This window comes from Mastigoproctus giganteus, chromosome 14, assembly GCF_048544385.1.
Source record: "Mastigoproctus giganteus isolate SK-2022 chromosome 14, ASM4854438v1, whole genome shotgun sequence".
Taxonomy (NCBI): Eukaryota; Metazoa; Arthropoda; class Arachnida; order Uropygi; family Thelyphonidae; genus Mastigoproctus; species Mastigoproctus giganteus.
In genome coordinates this window covers 59199904-59224868 of record NC_143588.1, presented here as the reverse complement: position 1 = coordinate 59224868, position 24965 = coordinate 59199904, and the positions used below count along the sequence as shown (strand labels likewise).

At 38.0% G+C, this 24965-nt stretch overlaps 1 protein-coding gene across 1 annotated transcript in view; it reads right to left on the bottom strand.

Moving 5' to 3' along the window:
* LOC150075155 (methyltransferase-like protein 25B) overlaps window positions 1-24965 on the bottom strand; it is a 158148-nt gene that overhangs the window by 121175 nt on the left and 12008 nt on the right. The window contains exon 2 of the mRNA XM_090388383.1: window positions 8135-8325. Coding sequence (XP_090244509.1) covers window positions 8135-8305 — 171 coding nt within the window. The 5' untranslated portion in view covers window positions 8306-8325. The remainder of the gene's footprint in view (window positions 1-8134; window positions 8326-24965) is intronic.

The window sequence follows — 24965 nt, the reverse complement described above, 5'->3', positions numbered from 1 at the left end:
CTATATACTCAGAAAAATAAAAAAACTATAAACTATAAAGAAAAGTATTAGTAGGTAACTATTATATAATAATTTCTCTGGATTTTTTTTTTTTTTTTTTTTTTTTGTAAACAAATAGGCTGTCTCATTTTGAAATACAGATAGATGGGCCAAATTGCATGTTGTGTGCAGAAAAACCAGGTTGAAATATTTCATGAAGTTCCACATATTTATTCTGATCAGTCAGAGAGCATGACTTCTATCATAGTTACCATAAACTACATTATTAATTCAATTATAAAAAATAAAGTTACCAAAGAAGCCTGTTTTCACTACTCAGAGAATTTCATGAATTTTGTACAATGACCAAAGAATCCTCAAAGAATGGTGGTGGTACCATAGTGCACACTTTGCAGCAGATTACACTTCCATCATGCAGTTAGCATGCAAAGAAAATCAGTCAAACAACTAATGAACACTTCAGTTCATGTTGTGTATGGTTGCAATATAACCCATTTTGTTAATTCTGATGCTTTAAACCAACTCTTTGATAGAAAATATAAAGGAAAAGGGTGGGTGGTTGGTTTGCTTGCATTTCAGGTGCATTTGTTATGTAGACCACATTGTGCATTATGTCTGTACAGATGTATGTTCAAGGGCCAAATTGCATGTTGCATACAGAAAAAACCAGGAATAACTCAGGATAAACCCTATCCCCTCCACTGGAGATCACCTAAAAACAGCCTCAACTGAAAAGTCCTTCAGAAATTGCTCCAATTATTGACAGGAATCTCCAAACAAGTGACAAGTGGCAAAACCACTATACTCTCACAGAGGACAGGCAAAAGGTAATGAATACAGGAATTAAAAATATGTATATTTTACACTATCTTACAAATCACCACCAGTGTGGTGCAAAATATGTACAACTGAGTTTGGCTGAGTGGTAAGGAATTTTCATTTTTAGTATTAGTATCGGCCCCATGATGCAAGGAAACAAGTTTATACAAAATCATAAAAAAATATATAAAAAAAAATGTTTCTTCTGCCCATTGCTGCCAATAATTTGTACAAACTTTTAAATTTATTCAAATTATTCACTTCCACAATGCTAGGTGGAAGATTATTTTCTATTTAAATTCATGTCTCCTACTGTGTTATCTAAAAAAAGAATAGAATAGAATCTCTAGAAACTGGGCATTTAGATTATTTAACCCCTTTAAAGCCTTATACACTTCAATTAGGTCACACACAAATGCCCAGTTTCTAGAGATTGCAATTTACAGAACCCCAGTCTTCTTGGTAAGAATATTCTTTTGTACGCCTGTCTAATTTTGTTGCTCTTCTCTGCACCCTTTCCAACAGACCTATGCCCTTCCTAAAATGAGATTTCCAAACTTACTTGTACAGTATTACAGATGTGACCTAATGGTTGCCTTATACAATGGGATAATTAGCTCTATCCCTTCTCACAAAAATCCTGTACATCACTAACAGGAACCCATGGAGAGTTCTAGAAGCCTGTTTTCACTACTCAGAGAATTTCATGAATTTTGTAATATGACCAAAGCTCTCTAGTCTCATCAATTACCTTAAATTTGCTGTTACTCAAATAGAATGTTATTCTGGGGTTACTGCTATTGAAATACAATACCTTGCATTTATTGATGTTCAACTGCAGTTGAAACTTTTCAGCCCATCCACTTAATTTACCTAGATCATCTTGAAGTAGAATAATCTGATTACTAGACATTGGATAACATTCACTGAAAACAGGTAAAATATGCAAGCAAATATATAGTAAAATATGCAAAAATATGCACCAAAATGTTATTATATGCAATAACACTAACATTTTATTACCAGTTTATCACAATTAACAGAATTACAACTTTTTTATATTCAGCATTATCACAATTAACTCAATTACAATTCTTTTGTAGCATCACTTAAAGTAACAAAGCTGTTAATAAAAAGTTTCAGAATAAGAATCAACTTACAGCTCGCTCATAAAATAAGTAATAGTATTCACCATATAGTGCAAGGAAGCCACAGGCTTTTGGCAAAAAAAAACTTACAGCTCGCTCATAAAATAAGTAATAGTATTCACCATATAGTGCAAGGAAGCCACAGGCTTTTGGCAAAAAAAAAAAAAAAAAAACATGTAGATAAGAAAACACAAATTATATGTTTCCCTCCTCGTACAGGTAACTGTCCAGTTGACCTTTGAATTTATTCAAATTGTCAGCCTCAACTACCTCCAAGGACAATTTGTTTCAGCTATCAATGACTTGCTGGCAAAAAGAAAACTTCCTACAATCTAATCTAAACCTCAAGCTCTGCAATTTGAATTTATGATCCCTAGTTCTGGAATTCATTATAACAGTGAGAATTCCACCTTCACTCATTTTACTAATTTCTCTCAGAGCCTTATAAACCTCAATCAGGTCACCTCTGAGGTGCCTGGGTGCCAAACTCTGTAGCCCACATAATTGGAGTTTTTCCTCATATGGTCATCTTTCTGTCGATTTTACCATTCAAGTTGCTAATCTTTGGATCCTTTCAAGAAGCTTAATGTCTTTTTCCAGATGAGATCGCCATACTTGAACACAGTATTCCAAATGTGGTCTTACAATTACCTTATACAGTGTGATTATGACTTCACTATCTGTACAGGATAATGTTCGATAAATCATTGATAGGACTCCATGGGCTTTTGTGGCTGCCTGTTTACACTGTTCAGAAAACTTCATATTATTATCATTATTAGCCATATGGTGCAAGGAAGCCTGAGGCTTATGCTGCACCAGCCAAAAAAAAATTTGAGTACCCTGACAGAGTTTGTTTTGTTTGTTTTTTTTAGTTAGGGCATCGGCTTCTGTGGCTATAATGCACCTCCCAAGGTTTTTGCAGTACTCTGATCCAAGCCCGAGGCGGGATTCGAACCCGCGACCTTTGGGTTGCCAGGCAGGCATTTTACCCACCCGGATAGCCCGGTCAGCATCCTGAGAGAGAGAGAGAGAGAGAGAGAAGTAAGAGGAATTGCCAAAAATGAGAAGGATGATGATATCCAGCTAAGAATCCTGGGTGTGCCAAGCCCATACTCACCAGATGTGAGCCCCTGGGTTCATCTGCCCATATTGCAACTCCTAGATCCCTTTCCTCCTCCACTGTTTTTAATTCAACTCCACCAAATGTATAATTTTTTTGGGATTGCTATTCCCCAAGTGTAAGACCTTGCATTTAGTAGCATTAAAACATAGTTGCCACTTTTCTGACCATTCTTAAAGCCTCTTGCAAAGTCATCCTGAAAGAGCACTGCTGGGCACTGATCATTAATGACTCTCTCAATCTTTACGGCATCTGTAAATTTTGACATCACAGCTTCTATCCATTTGTCGATGTCATTTATGAAAATTAGAAACAACAGTGACCCAAGAACTGATCCTTGAAGGACCCCTGACACTACATCAATCTGAAGAATAATCCATTAACCACGACCCTCTGCTTTGCAGCCACCCAGCAATCCATCTTAGAATTTTACCAGTAATCCTAACCTGTTCAAGCTTATACAAGGACAGAGTCAAATGCTTTGCTAAAATCCAAAACTATGTCAAAATTGTTCTCTAAATCCAGCACATGAGTATCTGCGTCAAAGTTAGTCAAACATGATTTTCCCTTAACAAAGCCATGTGGTATGTGTCCTTCAGAATGCCATATATATCTAAATTTCCATGGATTGCACTCAATCATTTCCTCTAAGATTTTTCCTACCACTGAAGTCTGACTAACTGGTCTATAGTTACCAACTTTACTCTTAGAACTCCTATTATGTATTGCCGATTTACTGGCACTTCTCCAATCCAAAGGAATCTCCCTGGGTCCAAAGATGCCCTCATAATTAACCTGAGTAGTTCAATACATTCCCTCGCACTTTCCCTCAAAACTGCAGGGTATATGCCATCAACTTCAGGAGCCTTACTTGCCTTTATACTCAAGTTTTTCTAATAAACAATCATCTGCAATTATGACATCACTAATTTCATAGCGCCTCCATAGCCAGGTGGGAAGGAGCAGCAGTGCGTAGCACACTCCTCTTGATTAGACCGGTGTTCGAGCCCGTCACCACCAAATACGGAGGATGCGGAAAGGTCAGGGAATGACCACCGCATATCCTGGAGCAATATGGCCTTAGTTGCTAATGCTCCTAAAAACCAAATAATAAACAAACAAACTAATTTCATATGGTTCATCCTCATTCGCACAGCCTCAGCATGAAGGGGCCCCTTTCATCAGTAAAGACTGATGCAAAGTACCTATTCAATTCATCTGCAACATCAGCTGGGTTATCTAAGACTTTTCCACACCCAGCGCACAATGTCCAATCTGATTAGTTTTCTTCTTTGTAGTATTCACATACGTGAAAAATCCCTTGTCCCCATTCTTTACTCTCTTAGCCAATGCTTTCTCATATGCAGCCTTGGCCTCTCTGACCTTATTTGTGGTGCTATTACAGACCAACTTCTACCCGTTGTAGGCATCAGTACTTTTCATTGCTCCATAACTGTGCCATGCTTTTTCCTGCTCTATTTGACCAGCAAGCTCCACAGTCATCCATTTCAGCATCCTCCCCCTGCAATACTTTGTTAAAAATATGTATGCATTCGTAGCTTGTGATTTTTGCTTTAAATTTATTCCATAATTCAAATGTATTCACCATCTCTCAGCAATTTGCCCAGTTCACAGATGCCATATAGTGCCTTAAACTTTCAAAGTTCCCTCTCCTGAAGTTAAAACTTGGCTTTACCTTTAAATACTGTGACATCTTTCTTCATCTTCCAACTAACAATTGCATGATCACTCCCTGACAATGGTTCCTGTACTTTAAGCTCTCTGATGTTATCTGATTCATTAGTAATAATGAGGTCAAGAATATTCTCGCCCCTAGCACTTTCTCTGACATGCTGGTATACATAATAATCATCTAGTTTATTTAAAAAAAAGTTTTTCCCTCATCATGAGTTCCTCTTGCACTAATTCCAATCAATAATAAGGCATTCACGCTTCTTTGCCCATTCCATCAGCATGTAAAGACTCTCATCATATTCTTCACAATCTTCTGGTCTGTAATTTACTCCCACTCTCATTGTTCAAAGGAACAATGAGAGTGGGAGCTTCCAACTAACTTACACCACACAGATTCTATGTTGGCAGACATAACTTCAGACTCAGCAAAAGCTCTTTTTTCACTCAGGCTGCTTTTGATAAGGAGCATGACCCCTGTACCCCTTCTATCTTCCCTATTTTTCCTAAATATATTGTACATAACAATCATAGTGGAACTGGTCATACCATAGTGGAACTCATCATCACCAATTTCTTCAAATAGGCCTCTGAGGTTGGGTATATTCATACTGTAGATTTTAGTGTTTTGCACCAACCTTACGTAAAAATAAAAACACAAAGGAAACTGGACTTTTAATAACTGTGTTTATAATAAATTATAATAACCTGTATTTACAATAAATTTAACTTTACGATAAACTATACATATAAAATATTAAAATCTGCTACATTAAGAACAATAAAATGCATTAAAATCGTCTGGGGGAACACACTAAGGCAATAAGAAATGCGGAATATGGCAAATCCGCCGTGGCCGAACATTTTTGGGAGAAGCAGCACCAGATCTCCCCGGACGATGCTATCATCACCGATCGGGTGCATAAGTTCTGGGACCGTAAGTGGCTCGAGAGTTTGCGGATCTGTTCTACAATCAACATTAATAGAGATAGAGGTACGCGAATTCATCCCCTCTTTGAGGCCACTATCCTCAGAAGGGATGAACGGTTCCGTATGACTCCCGCTCGAGCCACTTCCGGTTCCACAACGCAAGAGAACGGAACGCGTGAGAATGAAACACGTGATGAGTACCATGAACCTGCTGATATTTAAAGATGTACTGCAGAAGAATACCGCTGAAGAAGAAGGCTGGAGCCTTTGAAAGCTATGGTTTTTTTTTTTTTTTTTTTTTAATCGCTTTTAACTTAGTATATTTTAATGCATTTTATTGTTCTTAATGTAGCAGATTTTAATATTTTATATGTATAGTTTATCGTAAAGTTAAATTTATTGTAAATACAGGTTATTATAATTTATTATAAACACAGTTATTAAAAGTCCAGTTTCCTTTGTGTTTTTATTTTTACGTAAGGTTGGTGCAAAACACTAAAATCTACAGTATCACCAATTTCTGGTGGCACAATGTTTCTGTTAGCAGTATTATATCAGCATTAGTTGTCCTAACCAGGAGTTCAAATTCAGCCATTTTATTGACAACACTCCTGACATTGCTGTAGACACAGTTGAGACTATGTAATCTTCTACAGTTTACTACCCTGGCACACCCCTTGAAGTTATTTAGGTTTGTATCCGAAGCTTTATCTTCCCACCCTCATTTGAATCATTGCTACCCTCAGAACATCTTATCAACATCAGCTCTTGTGACAACCAACAAGAAATCGTGAGGTGAGTGCAAGCATTACTTTGTCCCACATCCCTAGATAAGCACAGATCTAAATTACCCTTCCCCCCCTCAACTAACAATTTCCCTGAATCCTTAGGCTTTTCTCAATGATACTGGCAAAAATCCTTGCACCATCTTTGTTCAAATTAATACAATCTCTACAAAATAAATTCCTTCTACCTGCAAATGTGGCCCATGCCGATAAAAAATTTCTCCCTGGAGCCTTGCAGATTCCCTCAAGTCTTGAGTTAATCCACAAGACTTTCAGCATATAATCCCTACTATCATGTCTAGGCAGAACTGCACACACATACACATTCCGACCTAATTCATAGCATTTTTTCGGCATAGTCCTATATTTATCCAACAGATGGTCAGGTCCTGTATTAAATGTACATTTAATATCATTAGTCCTCACATGAATAATAATTCTCTCTTTACCTCCCTTAAGATCTGACAATCTGTTGGTAACATCATCAATTGTTGCGCCCCACAAACACACACTGGTTCTGGACCACTTAACTTCATTAAAAAAAATTTTACACGTTTCCCTGACAATAGAATGTCCCAATATAACTAGTCCACCTTTGACCAGAGCAACGTGCACTTCATTATTAGGCGCCTCCGTAGCCAGGTGGGCAGGAGCAGCAGTGCTTAGCACACGCTTCTTGATTAGACCGGAGTTCGAGCCCGTGACCACCAAATACGGAGGATGCGGAAAGGTCAGGGAATGACCACTGCATATCCCCGGAACAATATGGCCTAAGTTGCTAATGCTCCTAAAAACCAAATAACAAACAACAACAAACTTGACTATTCTTTTCTGAGACCTGAATCTGGAGTGCATCACTTGGCCGGTCAGGAGATACTTGAGTCCCTGACGAGATCCCAGTTACATTTGTTTCTAGGGTGAGTACTTGTTTCTTCAGTGACGCAAATTCTTTTCATAACGCAAGTTGTAATTTGCGAGCGATACACTCCTTACATCAGTTGCAAAGAAAAGAATCATCAGTTGAGCTAGGTCTGTCTTTCGTTACATTAAACAATATATTTTTTTAAAGTAATCAAATGTAAATGTGCTGTTTATTGTACATCTCATTTAAAAACAAAGAACAATCTTTCCTCCATATCAATGGAAGTGACTGGACTGTGAGCCCTGAAAGCCTCTACTTGAAATGGAAGTTCCTATTCATTGCCACTAACAAAGTAATCTGTTTTCCTTAAAATATGAAATCAGGAGTTTTGTTTTTAAAACACTATAAAATTTATTCTTATATTCTGTTCTTTGTAGCATGTTATTTTCTCTCCTATATAAGCAAGTACCAATTTACATTTGTGTTTGTAAAGAACATGTAATTTAAGTTATAAAAAATATATTTTTAATAATATAAGTTATAAATTAAAATTAAGCATTTCTGTATGCTTCCCTGCATGTAAATGTTAAAAATCACATATTTTTCTAGTTATTTTTTTCCTTACTTAATGCAATTTCAAGGTACTTCCAAAGAAGAAAATATTTATTTTTTAAAATTAATGTATATTTTAATTTTATATATATTGTTTACATTAAAAATGACACAAGCCAACAATTAAAAGAATAAATAAATAAATAAAAAGACTGGTACATACATCTTGAGGAATCTTCTCCAAAATTTCTGAACTAAATATTTTGGTCAAATGAAAATCATAAATCCAAGAATATTGTGCTAGGTAAATCAGAGTTTCTTCTACATTTTTTTCAAGGCTTTCATCTGATGAAGGCCAATGAATAAAATTAAAACTTCCTTGCTTAGTGGCCATTGCTTATCTACAATTAAAAGCTACAAGGTAAAGAGGGGGGGAAATGATATGTTAATTAACAGTCAATCAAGAGCAAATATATACCTAAATTATGAACCTAAATATCATATTTATATTAATTTAATTTGATGATTTGCAGTCACTATTTTCTACACACACACATTACAAAGCCAAAAATATTTTTTAAAAAATTTTCCACTAAAAAAAATAATTAAAATAAAAAAAAAAACAGCTGTTTACACAATGAAACAATTTACTTAAAAAAAAAAAAAAAAAGGAGTAAGATTCACATTTCACTAAAAAGGCTACCTCTGAACATTTCTCATCATTCCAAATGCCAGTGTTTTTTTTGTGAAACTTTATTGATTTTTATCCTAACTAGACAAGTTCCAAATACTTATCAGCCTTTTTACTGATGCACAAAGTTCTCTATGCACCATTACTACATGGCTGTACTACAGTTCTTTATTCCAAGCAGTGGTGGGCTCAAACAGGAGAGGGACTACAGCCATGATAAAAATGTCTATTTTTTTTTTTACTGCTATATGATGATTAAAGCTCAATGATTTGCCAAAATTATGCTTTAGCACCACCTCCTTCAGAAAATCCAAGGAACACCACAACTGATTCCAAGTTACACTGAAATTCATGAGTACATGTTCAAAACTGTCATTCTAATAGCAACCTTTGGAACTGGAACGTAAATTATTCTTTTTCCATTCTTTAGGCTACAAGATCTCTATATTTCATCTAGGTTAAAAAACCCTAAGATTTTATCTATAACAAAAAAAAATTAAAACAAATTTTTTTTTATAGTGGTGTATTAAAAACATTCTGTGAAAAATAAAATGTGTCAACGGCAAGGGAGAGCATTTTATTTTTTCAAAGATTATTACAATGGTCTTAGAGATTTTTTATATTCTTTTTAGTGGACCAACACATTTTTTAACAACTAAAAATGCCATATTGGAAGTTGTTGTGGTGTTTTCTGACACAAGGGTAACTTAGGCCATATTGCACCTCCCAAATCAATTGAATTTACAATATTGGAAGTGTTCAAGGAAGTAATAGTAGAAGCTACTAATCTCTTCATACCAACAACATATATTGCTGAAGATTCAAAGCAAAATGAATATCAAATGAACCAATCGGTTTACTGAGACTAATTTAGTTAATTTTAGACTAATTTATACTTGCTATAATCCTATAGTAAGTATAAATAAGTCTATAATAAAAGACAATGAACCACATGCCTGAGAAAGAAGACTACAGCAGAAGATAGAACAAAGACAGAGCTACGAGTGAAGATAGGCCAACTGACCCAGTAACAATGGGGTAAGAGAAGAAGCTGATCAGAAAAGTGAATACTATCTTCAAGAAACACATCTACAGCAAACATGAGACCTGTAATTAGAAGATTGAAGAATACTTTGACACCCTCAAGAAGAACCTTCTGCATTGGGCAAGAGATTTTGTTGTTGTTTTTCTTTGTTTGTTTTATTGGTGCAAGAGCTACTAAGGCCATAATGCACCTATACATTCATAGTTGGTCCAGGTAACAAGAGCAAGAGATTTTGCCAATACAGGAAGAGTTCAAAACAAAAAAGATATTTTATGAAAACCAGAGTCTTCTAGAGGAAAATCAGACAAGAGGAGAAGGACCTCACGAGAGTAGCCTTCTGCAGGCGAAGTTTTTACTGCTCCTGGAATAGAGAAGTTTTTTCTGTTTTATTAAATTGTCATATTAACTTATTTTCTAGAGTAGCTTTATATTCCTAGCTACGATACTTAGTTTAAATTTTAACTTAGATAGAGATTTTGCAGGTATTACTTAGTATCGGTAAGGGTATCAAATTCACGTGTTACAAGTTGCAGCTCTGCTGAATGAAACGTTTTTTAGACATATTTAGCCGCTTTATTGACCAATTGTTATATTAAATTATTTTCTATAAGTAGCTTATAGACCTAGTCAGGATCCTTAGTTTATTCTGAATTGACACAGCGAGATTTGGAAGTAAATTAATACTTAAGTGTCTGTAGATTTACCGTTCGTAACTTGCCGCCATTGTTATACGATACAATGTTATATCCCGAACTAGATAGCGTTAGTATAGTATAGTATATAATATAATATTGTCAATTAATCAGTAAAATCTATTAATCTTGTTAAACTTCATTGTCAATTAAATTGTACTTTTTAACTAAATACATATAACGACTTAGATTACAAATGTAACATAATTAATTAATACATAACTTGATACGGAAGTAATATAAACGGAACTCGTAGATAATTAGCATTAGCATTAGTAGAGGCATATGATGCAAGAAAGCAAGCTTATTCAGCATCAGCCAAAAAAAAAAAATAAATAAATAAATAATACTCGATACTGAAAAATATATATAGCGTTATAACTGTGTTGGGATACAAGTTTAGGATTATAATTTTGTACTGAAACTGAAATTAAATTGAAATCATGGCTCAGACCAGAGCAGCAAAGCAAAAGGCTCAAGCTAATGGGAGTGCTGTGGCTCAGGGGAGAACTGAGGGGGGGGAGTTGCCCTCTGAATCACAGCCTTTTAAAATGCACTGCTTGCTTGACGTTTGTGGAGCAATCGGGTACAGGACATGATATTACCATGGGGGATGTCTTTGTGTGTGCGCGATGTAAAGAGTTTAAAGAAATCAGGTGACAACTCAGTGTTGTTTTGGGCCTAAATGAGAGCTTGAAGGACAGGGTGGATGCCCTCGAAGGATCTAAATTGAGGGACCCATCAAGCTCTCAGCTGCCCACATCAAGACCACAGCTTGCACTTGGTCATCACGCAACACAGCGGCAACCCCCCAAGGCAGAATGCGCTGGTCCCACAGGAACTAGTAGTTGTTGGTGACTCTACTGTCAGGGAAACAAGGAACATGCTTTGTAAAAAGGATAGGTGGAACAGAACCAGGGTATGTCTGCCAGGGGAAAAGATTGATGATGTTTGTAGAGCGGATATCATCTTTTAAGGGCACAAAAGGTGATATAGTTGTACACGTTGGCACTAATGATATTAAGAGTAGGAGACCGCGGAATTACTTAACAAGTACAGGTCACTGTTGAAAAAAAGCCATGATTTAGGTTTGAATTTGAAAGTGTCTGCAATTCTGCACAGACACAATAGGAGGGAGTATATAATAGGAGCCTTGTCGATCAATTCGGCCCTGGAAAGATTGTGCAAGGCTCAAGGGGTAGAATTATTTTCCAGCCTGGTTTGTACTTGTTAACAGGAGAGACTGCTTCTACAGGGAAGGGATACACTTAAATAGAAAGGGTGCAAGAATATTTGCTGATGCTATCGAGGCAGTGTTAGGTGGTTCGGAAAACTGCTAGTTTGGGGGGGGGATACAAGGACTAATAGATTAACAGTAGCCACTGGCAGAGGTGAAAGTGATTCTTGCACTGCTTCTATTGGAATGAGCAGCAGCCTGGAAAACAAGTTGCGGGATATTTCAGAGACTGCTGGGAGTCATTGCAGTACAAGTAAACACATGGGTTGTGTTAGGGTAGCTAATAATAGGAACAGGTGCATGTATACTTGCATATACACCTATGCTTAGAAGTTTGGTAAATAAATTTAATGAATTTGAGGTATTTCTCAAAACATTAAAGGCAGATATTGTTGGGATATCAGAGACGTGGTGTCACACAGATATAAGGAATGCAGAACTGGAATTTTGGGAGTATAATTTGTACAGACAGGATAGCAAGGGAGGAGGGGTTATGCTATTAGTTAAGAAACACAAAATCCAAGGAAGTGAAGCCAGTCGACATCGCTGGACAGTGCAGTGACGAGTCAGTTTGGTGTGACATAAGCATTGGGAGATCAAAATTGAGAGTAGGAGTGTGCTATAGGCCCAATGACTCTGATGAGTATAATAAGAAACTGTACAGGGAAATAGAATGGGCCAGTAAATCAGAGAGTCTTATAATGGTGGATTTTAATTTCCCAGATATTGACTGGAATTTGTGGGTTGGTCACTCATATTTGTGGAATTATTCAATGATTGTTTTCTACATCAGCATGTCGGGGAGGCAACTAGAGGGAGTAATACTCTTGATCTGATTATTAGTAGTGATTCTTCATGCATTAACAATCTGCAGATAAAGGAACCACTAGGTGGCAGTAATCAGTGTGCTGAAATGGGATTTACTCAAAGAGGTAACTACCATCAGGAGTAAAGGGAAGAGTTTTTGCTTTTGTAAAGGCGACTACAATGGTCTGAGACAGTATTTAAATTCTATACAGTGGGACCAACTGATGATGTTACCAACAGCAAATTCAAAATGGGAAGCATTCAAAGAACTTATCTTGGAAGCTACTAAGCTTTACATAACAACTAAGAAATATTGTTCAAGGTTTAGGCCTAAATGGATGTCAAATAAACTAATGAGACATATGGCAGAAAAGAAAAATGCATGGGATACATATAAATTAATGGGTGACATGGAAGCCTATGATAGATATAAGCTGGTCTGTAACCAAGTCACAAAGGAGATTACGCAGGCAAAGGCAGATTATGAGAAATCCTTGGCAAAGGATGCAAAGATGCATCCCTTTCCTTCTAGAGTTTACCTATGTAAACTCCAGAAGGAAAGGGATGAATCAGATTGGTCCACTGGACATTAATGGTTCAACTGTTGATGATCACACTCAGGTGGCTAACAAACTAAAAGAGTATTTTGCATATACATTCACACATGAGGAGTTATTCAGGAAGGGGAATGCCAGAGGTGAAGTAAACTCTGGCAGTGAGCTAGATGATTTTGTAATAACTTAGAGGAAAGTGGAGGAGAAATTGTTGAAGATAAACATAAAAAAGGCACCTGGGGTAGATGGTATCTATCCAGTTATATTAAAGGGGGCAGCAAAGGAAGTAAGCGAACCCTTAGCCATAATTATGAGAGCTTCTTTGGACTCAGGGGAGGTACCCATATTCTGGAGATGTGCAAATGTGACCCCAATTCACAAAGGAGGATCAAAGGCTGACACAAGTAATTATAGACCTGTGAGTTTAATTTCTGTTCCAGGAAAATTAATGGAGGCACTGGTTAAAGAAGCACTGCAGGATCATCTAGACAAGACTTCAGTTACAGCTTGAACACAGCATGGTTTTGTTAAGGGAAAGTCTTGCCTGACCAATCTGATTGGATACTATGATGCAGTCACAAAAGAACTGGATGCAGGAAATAACTTTGATATTATATATTTGGATCTTAGAAAGGCTTTTGATATTGTTGCACATGGAAGAATGCTGCACAAATTGGAGCAGTGTGGCACTGGAAGCAAATTACTGCTATGGATAAAGAGATGGTTGGTGGCGGGGAGAAGACAGTGTGGTAATCAATGGACACTGCTCATCATGGACTAATGTTATTAGTGGAGTCCCTCAGGGTTCAGTGTTGGGTCCATTGTTGTTTTCTATATTTATAAATGATATTGATGATGGTATATCAAGCTTAATGTCCAAGTTTGCAGGCAATACAATGGTTGGCAGGGTTGTTAAGGACACTGACAGTATGCTGCTGCAGCAGGATCTGGAAAGATTGAGCAGATGGGCTGAGAGGTGGCAAATGAAGTTTAACATTGACAAATGTAAAGTACTACATATAGGAAACAGTAACCCCAGAGCAACATATCAACTCTGTGGTACTACCCTGACAGTGGTAGAGAATGAAAAGGACCTGGGGGTAATTGTGCAGGCAGATATGAAGTTTTCTGACCAGTGCAGACAGGCTGCAAGGGTAGCTCATGGTGTCTTGTCAATAATATACAGGAATTTTTCTAGCAGGGATAAGGAGGTGATTATCCCCTTATATAAGGCAATGGTCAGGCCACACCTTGAGTACTGTATACAGGTCTGGAGGCTTCATTTCAAGAAGGATGTTGAGCTGCTGGAACGAGTACAGAGAAGGGCAACAAGATTAGTGAATAGAACAAAGGGTTGCTCTTACAAAGAAAGGTTTAAGTTTTGCAAATTACAGTGTCTGGAGACTAGGCACCGGTGAGGTGATCTGATAGAGGTGTATAAAGCCTTGAATGGTTTGAGCATGCTCAATGCTGATGGAATTCTTCCTCTTGCTCAGAATAATCACCTGAGAGGGCATAAATTCAAATTGAGGAAAGACAGATGTAGGATAGATGTGGGGAAATTTGCCTTTAGCCAGCAGGTAGTTGGTTGGTGGAACAGGCTTCCATCCCTTGTTGTGGAAGTTGATAGCCTAAATAAATTTAAGGCTCAGCTGGACTGGTATTTCGAACGAATGGAAGGGCAAAATGGGAGTGGGTTTTTTTTTTTTTTTTGTCTGATGCTGCATAAGCTTGCTTTTTTGCATCATATGTCCTACTAATGCTAATGCTAGAAGGCGCTTGATGAGTTTAGACAATGAAATTAGACATAATGGCCATGCTCCCAGATAGACCTAGAAGAGAAGAAAACCAGGGACATACACGAGATGACAGAATAGGAGATTCAGAAGAAAGTACAACCGTCAATCAGAAAGTCCCACAATTGGCAAACCCCAGGGACAGATAACATCCACAACTATTGTACAAGAAGTTCAGCTGCACACAGGCACATAGCAGAGCAATTCATCCAGATGATAAGACACTGACACAATCCAACAATCTCTGACTCATAAAGAATCACTCATCTGAAGGCTAAGGACAAAGACACCACAAACCCAGCAAAGTGCAGACTGATCACCTGTCTGTATAAGATCCTGATGAGCTTCAAATACAGGAAGATATCAGACCACTTGGAGAGGCAGAACATCATGGCCAAGCAGCAGCAGAAGGGATGTAAGCATATCAGCATTAGCATTAGTAGAGGCATACGATGCAAGAAAGCATCGTATGCCTTATACAGCATCAGCCAAAAAAAAAAAAAAAAGATGAGAAAAAGATGTAGGGAGCAATTGACCAATGATGTAACAGTTAGGAAGCAAGCCTACAAGAAGCACCACAACTTGTACATGGCCTAATCAACTACCATAAGGCCTTTGACTCCATGCCCTATAGCTGGCTGAGAGAGTTTTTTTTTTGTTTTTTTTTTTAGAAACATTAGCAACTAAGGCCATATTGCTCCGGAGATATGCGGTGGCTTCCCTGACCTTTCCGCATCCTCCATATTTAGTGATGCTGTTGTTGTTTCGGAGCATTAGCAACTAAGGCCATATTGCTCTGGGATATGCGGTGGTCGTTCCCTGACCATTCCACATCCTCCGTATTTGGTGGTCACAGGCTCGAACCCCAGTCTAATCAAGAAGTGTGTGCTACGCACTGCTGCTCCTGCCCACCTGGCTACGGAGGCGCCGCTGAGAGACACTGAAGATCTACAAAGTCAACCCAACACTGACACACTTCCGAAAAGCAGCCAACGTGAAATGGAGAACCACCAACAAGGTTGAGAGCTCACAACTAGACCGATCGCCATCATAAGAGGAATCTTCAGGGAGCCCACTGAGCCCACTCTGCTTCTGTCTAGTACTCAACCCACTGTCTACCATGCTCAACAACAGTAAGTATGGATATCTTCTTCCAGTCACATAGCTCCTTGAGGAACTGTTATGGCCACCAACAAATTCCTCCAAATGCATCGATTATGTGCTATACGAGCGGCATTGCAAAATGATTGCAAAAATTGCAAAAAAGTTCACTGATCCCATCTTTCCACCTAGTTGCAGGTCTTCCTCTGCACCTCTTCCACTCAATTGTTTCTTCCATTATATTCTTCAACAGAAAGTTTTCCTTCCTTACTATGTGTCCAAAAAATTTAAAAGTTTCCTTCTGTTGATGCTATGAAGAAGAATTTTAGGCCTGAAAATTTTATTCAATACCCACTTGTTCTTCGATCAAGGTAAGAAATGCGCAGTATTCTCCTGTAACACTACATTTGAGTTACAACTGAGAGCAAAGTGGAGGAGAAATTGTTGAAGATAAACACAAGAAAGGCACCTGGGGTGGATGGGATCTATCCAGTTATATTAAAGGAGGCAGCAAAGGAGGTAAGCAAACCCTTAGCCATAATTATGAGAGCTTCCTTGGACTCAGGGGAGGTACCCATTGACTGGAGATGTGCAAATGTGACCCCAATTCACAAAGGGGGATCAAAGGCTGACACAAGTAATTACAGACCTGTGAGTTTAACTTCTGTTCCCGGAAAATTAATGGAGGCACTGGTGAAAGAAGCACTGCAGGATCATCTAGACAAGACTTCAGTTATAGCTAGGACACAGCATGGTTTTGTTAAGGGGAAGTCTTGCCTGACCAATTTGATTGGATACTATGATGCAGTCACAAAAGAACTGGATGCAGGGAATAACTTTGATATTATATACTTGGATCTTAGAAAGGCTTTTGATACTGTTGCACATGGAAGACTGCTGCACAAATTGGAGCAGTGTGGCATTGGAGGCAAGTTGCTGCTATGGATAAAGGGGTGGTTGAGGGGGAGAAGACAGAGAGTGGTAATCAATGGACACTGCTCATCGTGGACTAATGTTATTAGTGGAGTCCCTCAGGGTTCAGTATTGGGGCCTTTATTGTTTTCTGTATTTATAAATGATATTGATGATGGTATATCAGGCTTAATGTCCAAGTTTGCAGACGATACGAAGGTTGGCAGGGTTGTCAAGGACACTACTGACACTATGCTGCTGCAACAGGATTTGGAAAGGTTGAGCAGATGGGCTTCGAGGTGGCAAATGAAGTTTAACATTGACAAATGTAAAGTACTACATATGGGAAACAGCAACCCCAGAGCAACGTATCAACTCTGTGGTACTACACTGACAGTGGTAGAGAATGAAAGGGACCTGGGGGTGGTGGTGCAGGCAGATATGAAGTTCTCTGAGCAGTGCAGACGAGCTGCAAGAGTAGCTCATGGTGTATTGTCAATGATATATAGGAATTTTTCTAGCAGGGATAAGGAGGTGATTATTCCCTTGTATAAGGCAATGGTCAGGCCACACCTAGAGTACTGTATACAGGCCTGGAGGCCTCATTTCAGGAAGGATGTAGAGCTGCTGGAACGAGTACAGAGAAGGGCAACTAGATTGGTGAATGGGACAAAGGGGTTCTCTTACGAAGAAAGGCTTAAGTTTTGCAAATTACAGTGTCTGGAAACTAGGTACCAGCGGGGTGATCTGATAGAGGTGTACAAAGCCTTGAATGGTTTGAGCATGCTCAATGCTGATGGGATTCTTCCTCTAGCTCAGAAAAATCACCTGAGAGGGCATAAATTCAAATTGAGGAAAGACAGATGTAGGATAGATGTGCGGAAATTTGCCTTTAGCCAGCGGGTGGTTGGTGGGTGGAACAGACTTCCATCCCTTGTCGTGGAAGTTGATAGCCTAAATAAGTTTAAGGCTCAGCTGGACAGGTATTTCGAACGAACAGAGGGGTGAAGTGGAAGTGGTTATTTTTATTTATTTATGTTACTTTTTTTTTTTTTTTTTTTTTGGCTGATGCTGCATAAGCTTGCTTTCTTGCATCAAATGCCTCTACTAATGCTAATGCTAATGCTAATTTCAAATGCCTCAATTTTCCTCCTATCAACTCTCTTCAGATTCCATCCTTCATATCCATAAGTAACAACTGGAAAAATTAATGAATCAATGATTCTCAGTTTCTTCTTTAGTGGCAGATCTTGATCTCTCCATAATTTTGTCAGATCAGTGACCATCATTTTAGCAATTGCCTGTCATCTTTTTACACCATTTGAGCAGTCACCATTTTTATTTATTCTCGACTAGAAGTAATCAAATTCATCAACTTCTTCAACACCTTTCCCATTAACTTTCACTTTACTGGAACCAGATTATCACCGATCACCGTAATTTTAGTTTTACACACATTCAGAAACAATCCTTTGTTTTCCTCACTTGCTTCACATACTTTCTTTAGTTTCTTTAAGATGATCCTTGGAACCGAAAATTAGCACAGTATCATCTGCATAACAAAGGTTGTTTATCTTCGGTCCTCCAATTTTGATGCCAGTCTCTAAATCTTCCAAAACGTCATGCATAATATCTTCAGCATAAAGATTAAAAAGGTGAGATGACAAAATACAGCCATGCCTGACATAATTACCGATTTTAAAAAAGTCCATGTTTCCCATGTTGGTTCTCACAGTACCTTAATCAGCTGAATTATGTGAATTGGGAATCCCATAATAGTCATCATTTCCCATAGTTCCTCATGTTGAACACAATCAAATGCTTTTGAATAATCTATAAAACACAAAATGACTAGAACATTGAATTCTTTGCCTTTTTCAATAATCAATCGTAGACAAGATTTGATCTTTGGTTCCTCTACCCTTACTGAAACATGCTCACTCTTCTGGAATTTCTTCTTCAAGTTTCCTTGAAATTCTGCTTAATATGATTTTAAGTAGAATCTTGCTAGCGTGAGAAATTAGGCTTAGTCCTGTAATTTGAGCAAATTTTCAGATCTTCTTTTTTTGGTAAAGTAATGAAAATTGATTTCTTTCAATCTGATGGCCACCATCCCATTTCCCAAATCTTTACAATATGAAAAAACTTGCCGCCCTTCACACCTATAGCTTTAATCAATTCCACTGGTATTTCATCAATTCCAGGTGACCTGACATACGTCAGTTCTCTGATGGCTTTTTCGACTTTTCTTCAGTTGAACTGGTTCGTGATCACACTCTTGAAAACAGTGGCAGATCATTAGTGTCAGGAGGTGCTCTGAAGAGCTGTTCACAGTACTCTTTCCACCTTCCTTTAATTGCATTCTCCTCTGTTAAAATTTCTCCCTTGGAGTCCTTAATTACATGGCGTCTCCGTAGCCAGGTGGGAAGGAGCAGCAGTGCGTAGAACATGCTCTTGATTAGACCGGGGTTCGAGCCCGTCACCACCAAATACGGAGGATGTGGAAAAGGTCAGGGAATGACCACCGCATATCCCGGAGCAATATGGCCTTAGTTGCTAATGCTCCTAAAATCCAAATAACAAACAAACAAACAAACTTAATTACATTAAGTTTTGGACGGAACTTTTGTCTTAAGGAATTAATAACATCATGCATCTTCTTAGTGTTGTTTTGTTTGTTGTGGTATTCAATCTCTTTACACTTTTGATTGATATAATCCTGTTTGTCCTGGCTTAAACAGTGTTTGATGACTTTGCTCAGTTCCTGATACTCTTCATTTCCATATACGCCCAGGGCTTTCGCAATTCTTCTCTGCTCAATAAGTTTGAAAGTAGCTTCTGTAAACCATGGCTTCTTGATCTTTGACTATCTCTAATGTATCTATTTGCTGAATCCTTAATAATGCTTTTTGTATTTTCCCACATTTCCTCAGGCAACATATTGTCATCTAGTTATAATAGTGCTTGAAAACGATTGCCTGTTTCAAGTTAATAATCATTTTTAATATTTTCTACATCCAATCGTCTAGGGAAAACCATATTCATGATCTTTATCATCTTCAGCACGACATAGAGTAGCTGATGATCACTGCCACAATCTGCTCCAGGAAGTGTCTTTGCTATGATTACACTGGAACTCCACCTTTGCTGAATAAGGATGTAATCAATCTGATTCCTTGTTTTATGATCAGGAGATTTCCACGTGTAGAGTCTTCTTGGGTGTTGCTGGATATATATACCCTAAAATATGGGAAGAAGAACCCGTACACCCTCTCTCACCTGATATATATCAAACTCTATGTGGCAACCAAGAATCAACTCCAACAGCTATTCCAGATCACTGAAGAGTTCAGCACTGACATCAGATGCAATCTGGCCTAGACATATGCAAGATACATGGATTGCCAGAGAAATCCAATCAGCTGACACTACCAGCTGAAGGCTGGTGAAGAGATTGCATCGTTTAAGCAGGAACTACATGACAGAGGGAGTGACCTATAAATATCTGGTATGATGTAGGCTCAACAACAAGAACACAAGGAAATCAAGACCCACCTTACTGAGAAATACCATCAGACTAAGAAGCCTGCTAAAATCAAAGCTGAATGGCAGGAACATGGTCAGAGCCATAAACACCTATGCAGTCTCAGTACTAAAATACTCCTTTTGAATCACAGACTGGACCAAAACTAAGCAGGAGGAGATTATGAGATAGACCAGGATAATGATGACCAAGTGCCACCAAGACCACCTAAGGTTGGCCATCAAGAGATAGACCATAGCCAGGAAAAGAGTAACAGGGAGTTTGACAGACCTCATTAAACAACAGAAGGTGTTTAAGAATCTGAGGGATTACTTCCAGGAAAACACAGCACCAATCTACCAAGATATAAGAAAGATAGACAACTGGCACACAACACCCAACCTCAACAATGAGACCACGCTCACACAGACAGAAGAAACAAAGAAAGACGGGTGAAGAAGACATTCCATTGCCGACACCACATAAATAAGATGGCTTCCAACGCTTGGCTCACAAAAGGAAAGGTCTTCCCCGAGACCAAAGGATTCATGCTCGCCATCCAAGATAAGGTAATCAACATCAGGAACTACAAGAAATACATCACCAAAGACACCGAAGTAACAGATGACATGTTGTCGATGCCACCTGGCCCCAGAAATAATTGGTACAACACCGCAGAATGCAGGGTGATCACACACACACAGAGTACATCCACAAACATGGCCAGGATAACACATCAGAAGCTAGTGCAAAAATACTAACTGATCAAATAAAATTTACTATATTACAAATATGAGCCTCAAGCCATACTAGAAACCTCTACTCACGGAATACACTGGGCGGTTTCCATAATAATGGAATACGATCCTACACAAGACCACACACAACCCTCATCAACAAGGAAATGATTGCCTGCTTGATCGACATAGTGGTACTTATCACCAGCAACCTCCAGAAAACATACAAGGAAAAGATCAAGAAGAACTCAGACCTAAGGTAGGAAGTCAAAGATATGTGGCATATGGAACAAATAATGACCATATCAATCACTGTATCAACCATTGGCATGGTACCAAAGAGCCTCCACAAAAACTTAGCAGCAGTAGGCCTCCCAAAGAACACTTACATAGAACTCTAGAAAGCCACAATCCTGAACACATGTAAGATAGTAAGGGAGTTCCTCGACCAAAAGTAATAATAATAATAATAGTAACCAGACACAACCAACCACCCATGCACTTGGTACCAGTACCAGTCACAGGGTGGAAAAAAACCACATAAAGGGAAAAAAAAGTTTAAAATAATAATAATAATGGGAACCACTACAAATTCAGGGGAAGCTTCCACAGACTGGAGATGTGCAAATTTCTCTCCTATATTTACAAAGGTGATTTGAAAGGTGCAGTGAATGATTATGAACTATAAGCCTGACTTTACTGCCAAAGGAAATTATGAAGTCTATGATTAAACAAGTAATGCAAGACCATCTTAATATTAATGATGCTAAGAAAATCACAGCATAGATTTGTTAATCACAAACAGGGTCCCACATAGTTGGGTCGGGTCTCTTCATGTTCCTCATTTATATTAATGCCACCAATTAGGTATTTCAAGTTTAATGTCAGAGTTTGTTTATGATAAAAGGTAGGTAGGATAGTTAATGATATTTATTAGGGTATGCTACTCCAACAAGATCTAGATAAACTATTCAGATGGGCTGAAAAATGGTATCTGAGGTATAACATTGATAAATGTAAAGTACTGCATTTGGGTAATAGTAATCCCAGAATAATATACCATTTAGTTAGCAACCATCTGACAAGAAGTTCACTGAGCAGTGTAGGCTGCTAGGACAGCTCATGAAATTCTGTCGATGATATAGAAAAGCTTTGCCAACAGGTACAAAGGCCAAAGAAGTGATTATCCCACTGTATAAGCAATGGCTAGGCCTCACCTTGAGTACTGCATAAAGGTTTGGAAACCTCATTTTAGAAAATACATAGATCTGTATATTAAAGGTACAAAGAAGGAAAATAAGCCTAGTTTGAGGGGGGAACAAAGGCATATTGTTACCAAGAAAAACTACAGTTCTGTAATTGCAAAGTCTGGAAACTAGTATCCACACTGAAATATAACTGATTAAAAGAGTTAAATAACCTAAATACTGATGGGATCTTTACTCTATCTCAAGTAATGCTCATGAGAGAAGAAAAAATAAAAAGGTTATGAAACAGACATGCAGAAATTCTAATTGATTGTTGGAATAAACTGCTACCTCATAACATAGAGAGAGGAAGTGAATAAATTTAAAGGACTGGACTAATTATTAAAAGGGATATGCAAATTGAATGGGAGAATAAGTTTTTTTTTTTTTTTTTTTTTTTTGGTTGATGCATACCAGTTTCTTTTTGTGCATCATTTTTCCAATACTAATATAATGAATATTCAAGCTTAACCTTATTGCAATAATACTGTAAAATAATAATTAAATTATAAACCATTAATATCAGTGCTTATTTCTGCCTTGACATGAACCTTGCTTATTTTGTTTTGATCTACAAATCAAAACTCACATAGTACACTTTATTTTCTGTTTCTTCAGCAGCATCATTGTGCACTCAGAATGATGGGGGCGTGAATTAGATATTTTATACAGCTCAGGATATAACATTCCGAAGGTGATGTACTTCAAAGAGAACAGCTTCCCCTGCTGCAGGCATAGCGGTTACAATTATCACTATTGTTCAGACCAAGTAAAAAAGGTTTGGGTTTCATTTCATCAAGAGCCACTTTTGCATCAAGGTATATTTGGTCCTGGATGAAGGAAGCATTGTTCTTCTTCCTAGAAATCCTGAATTTTCATCCAAGACTGGAGAAAAGACCAATGAATTTCTTCACAGTCTTTTTTTCATATACTATTCTACAAAAAGTTGACGCCTATCTGATCACAAAACGATGAGTGCACCTAAAAATATGCAAATAATTTGGCCTATAAAGGTTCAGTGGTTAGCCTGAATTCATTTCAAACATGTATACTAAAAAACTAACACATGGAAAGAGCTGAATTTCAGAAAAGAATGACAGATGGATGTCATGTGGGGGAAATGTTAGTAATGCATTTCCAATTCAACAATTAAAAATGTGCTAAGCAATGGAAGAGCATAGATGAAACCAAACACAAAAAATAAATTACTAGACAGGAATAAAATACTGACTGACAGGAACTATTACACAACAAGTCAGCTAGTTACCTCATCTCACAATTAGACCTTAAGGTAGACATCACCAATTAAGACCTTAAGGTAGACATCACCAATTAAGACCTCACAATTAGACCTTAAGGTAGACATCACCAATCTATTAATCTTGTCAAACTTCATTGGCAATTAAATTGTACTTTTAACTATACATATAACCACTTAGGTTACTTAACATAAATAATTAGTAAAAATAAATAATTAATACATAACTTGATACGGAAGTTATAAAGGGATTTCGTAGATAACACTCGTTATTGAAACATAAATAACGTAGATAACACTCGTTACTGAAACGTAAATATTTCGTAGATAACACTCGTTACTGAAACCTAAATATTCCGTAGATAACATTCGTTACTGAAACATAAATATTTCGTAGATAACACTTGTTACTCAAACATAAATATAGCGTTATAACTGTGTTTGGATACAAGTTTAGGATTTAATTTTGTAGAGAAATTGAAATTTTATTGAAAGTAAATCTAAATCATGACTCAAACCAGAGCAGCAAAGCAAAAGGCTCAAGGGAATGCTGTGGCCCAGGGGAGAACTGAGAGGGGCAGTTGTCCTCTGAATCACAGCCTTTTAAGATGCACTATTTGCTTGATGTTTGCGGAGCAGTCAAGTATGGGACATGATACTGCCATAGGGGATGTCTTTGTATGTGTGCGATGCAAGGAGTGTAAGGAGATCAGGCGACAACTCAGCGTTGTTATGGGCCTATATGAGAGCTTGAAGGACAGGGTGGATGCCCTCGAAGGATTACAAGTGAGGGGCCCATCAAGCTCTCAGCTGCCCACACCAATGCCAGAGCTTGCACTTGGTCATCGCGCAACACAGCGGCAACCCCCAAGGCAGAATGCGCTGGTCCCAAAGGAACTAGTAGTTGTTGGTGACTCTATTATCAGGGAAACGGGAAACATGCTTTGTAAAAAGGATAGGTGGAACAGGACCAGGATATGTCTGCCAGGGGCAAAAGTTGATGAAGTTGTAGAGCAGATATCATCTTTTAAGGGCACAAAAGGTGATATAGTTGTACACGTTGGCACTAATGATATTAAGAGTAGGAGACCGGCGGAATTACTTGACAAGTACAGGTCACTGATGAAAAAAAAGCCATGAATTAGGGTTGAAATTGAAAGTGTCTGCAATTCTGCCCAGACATGATAGGAGGGAGTATATGATGAGAGCCCTGTCAATCAATTCGGCCCTGGAAAGATTGTGCAGGGCTTAAGGGGTAGAATTTTTTTCGGCCTGGTCTGTACTTGTTAACAGGAGAGACTGCTTCTACAGGGATGGGATACACTTAAATAGAAAGGGTACAAGAATGTTTGCTGATGCTATTGAGGCAGTGTTAGGTGGGTCGGAAAACTGCTAGATTGGGGGGATACAAGGACTAATAGATTAACAGTAGCCACTGGCAGAGGTGAAAGTGA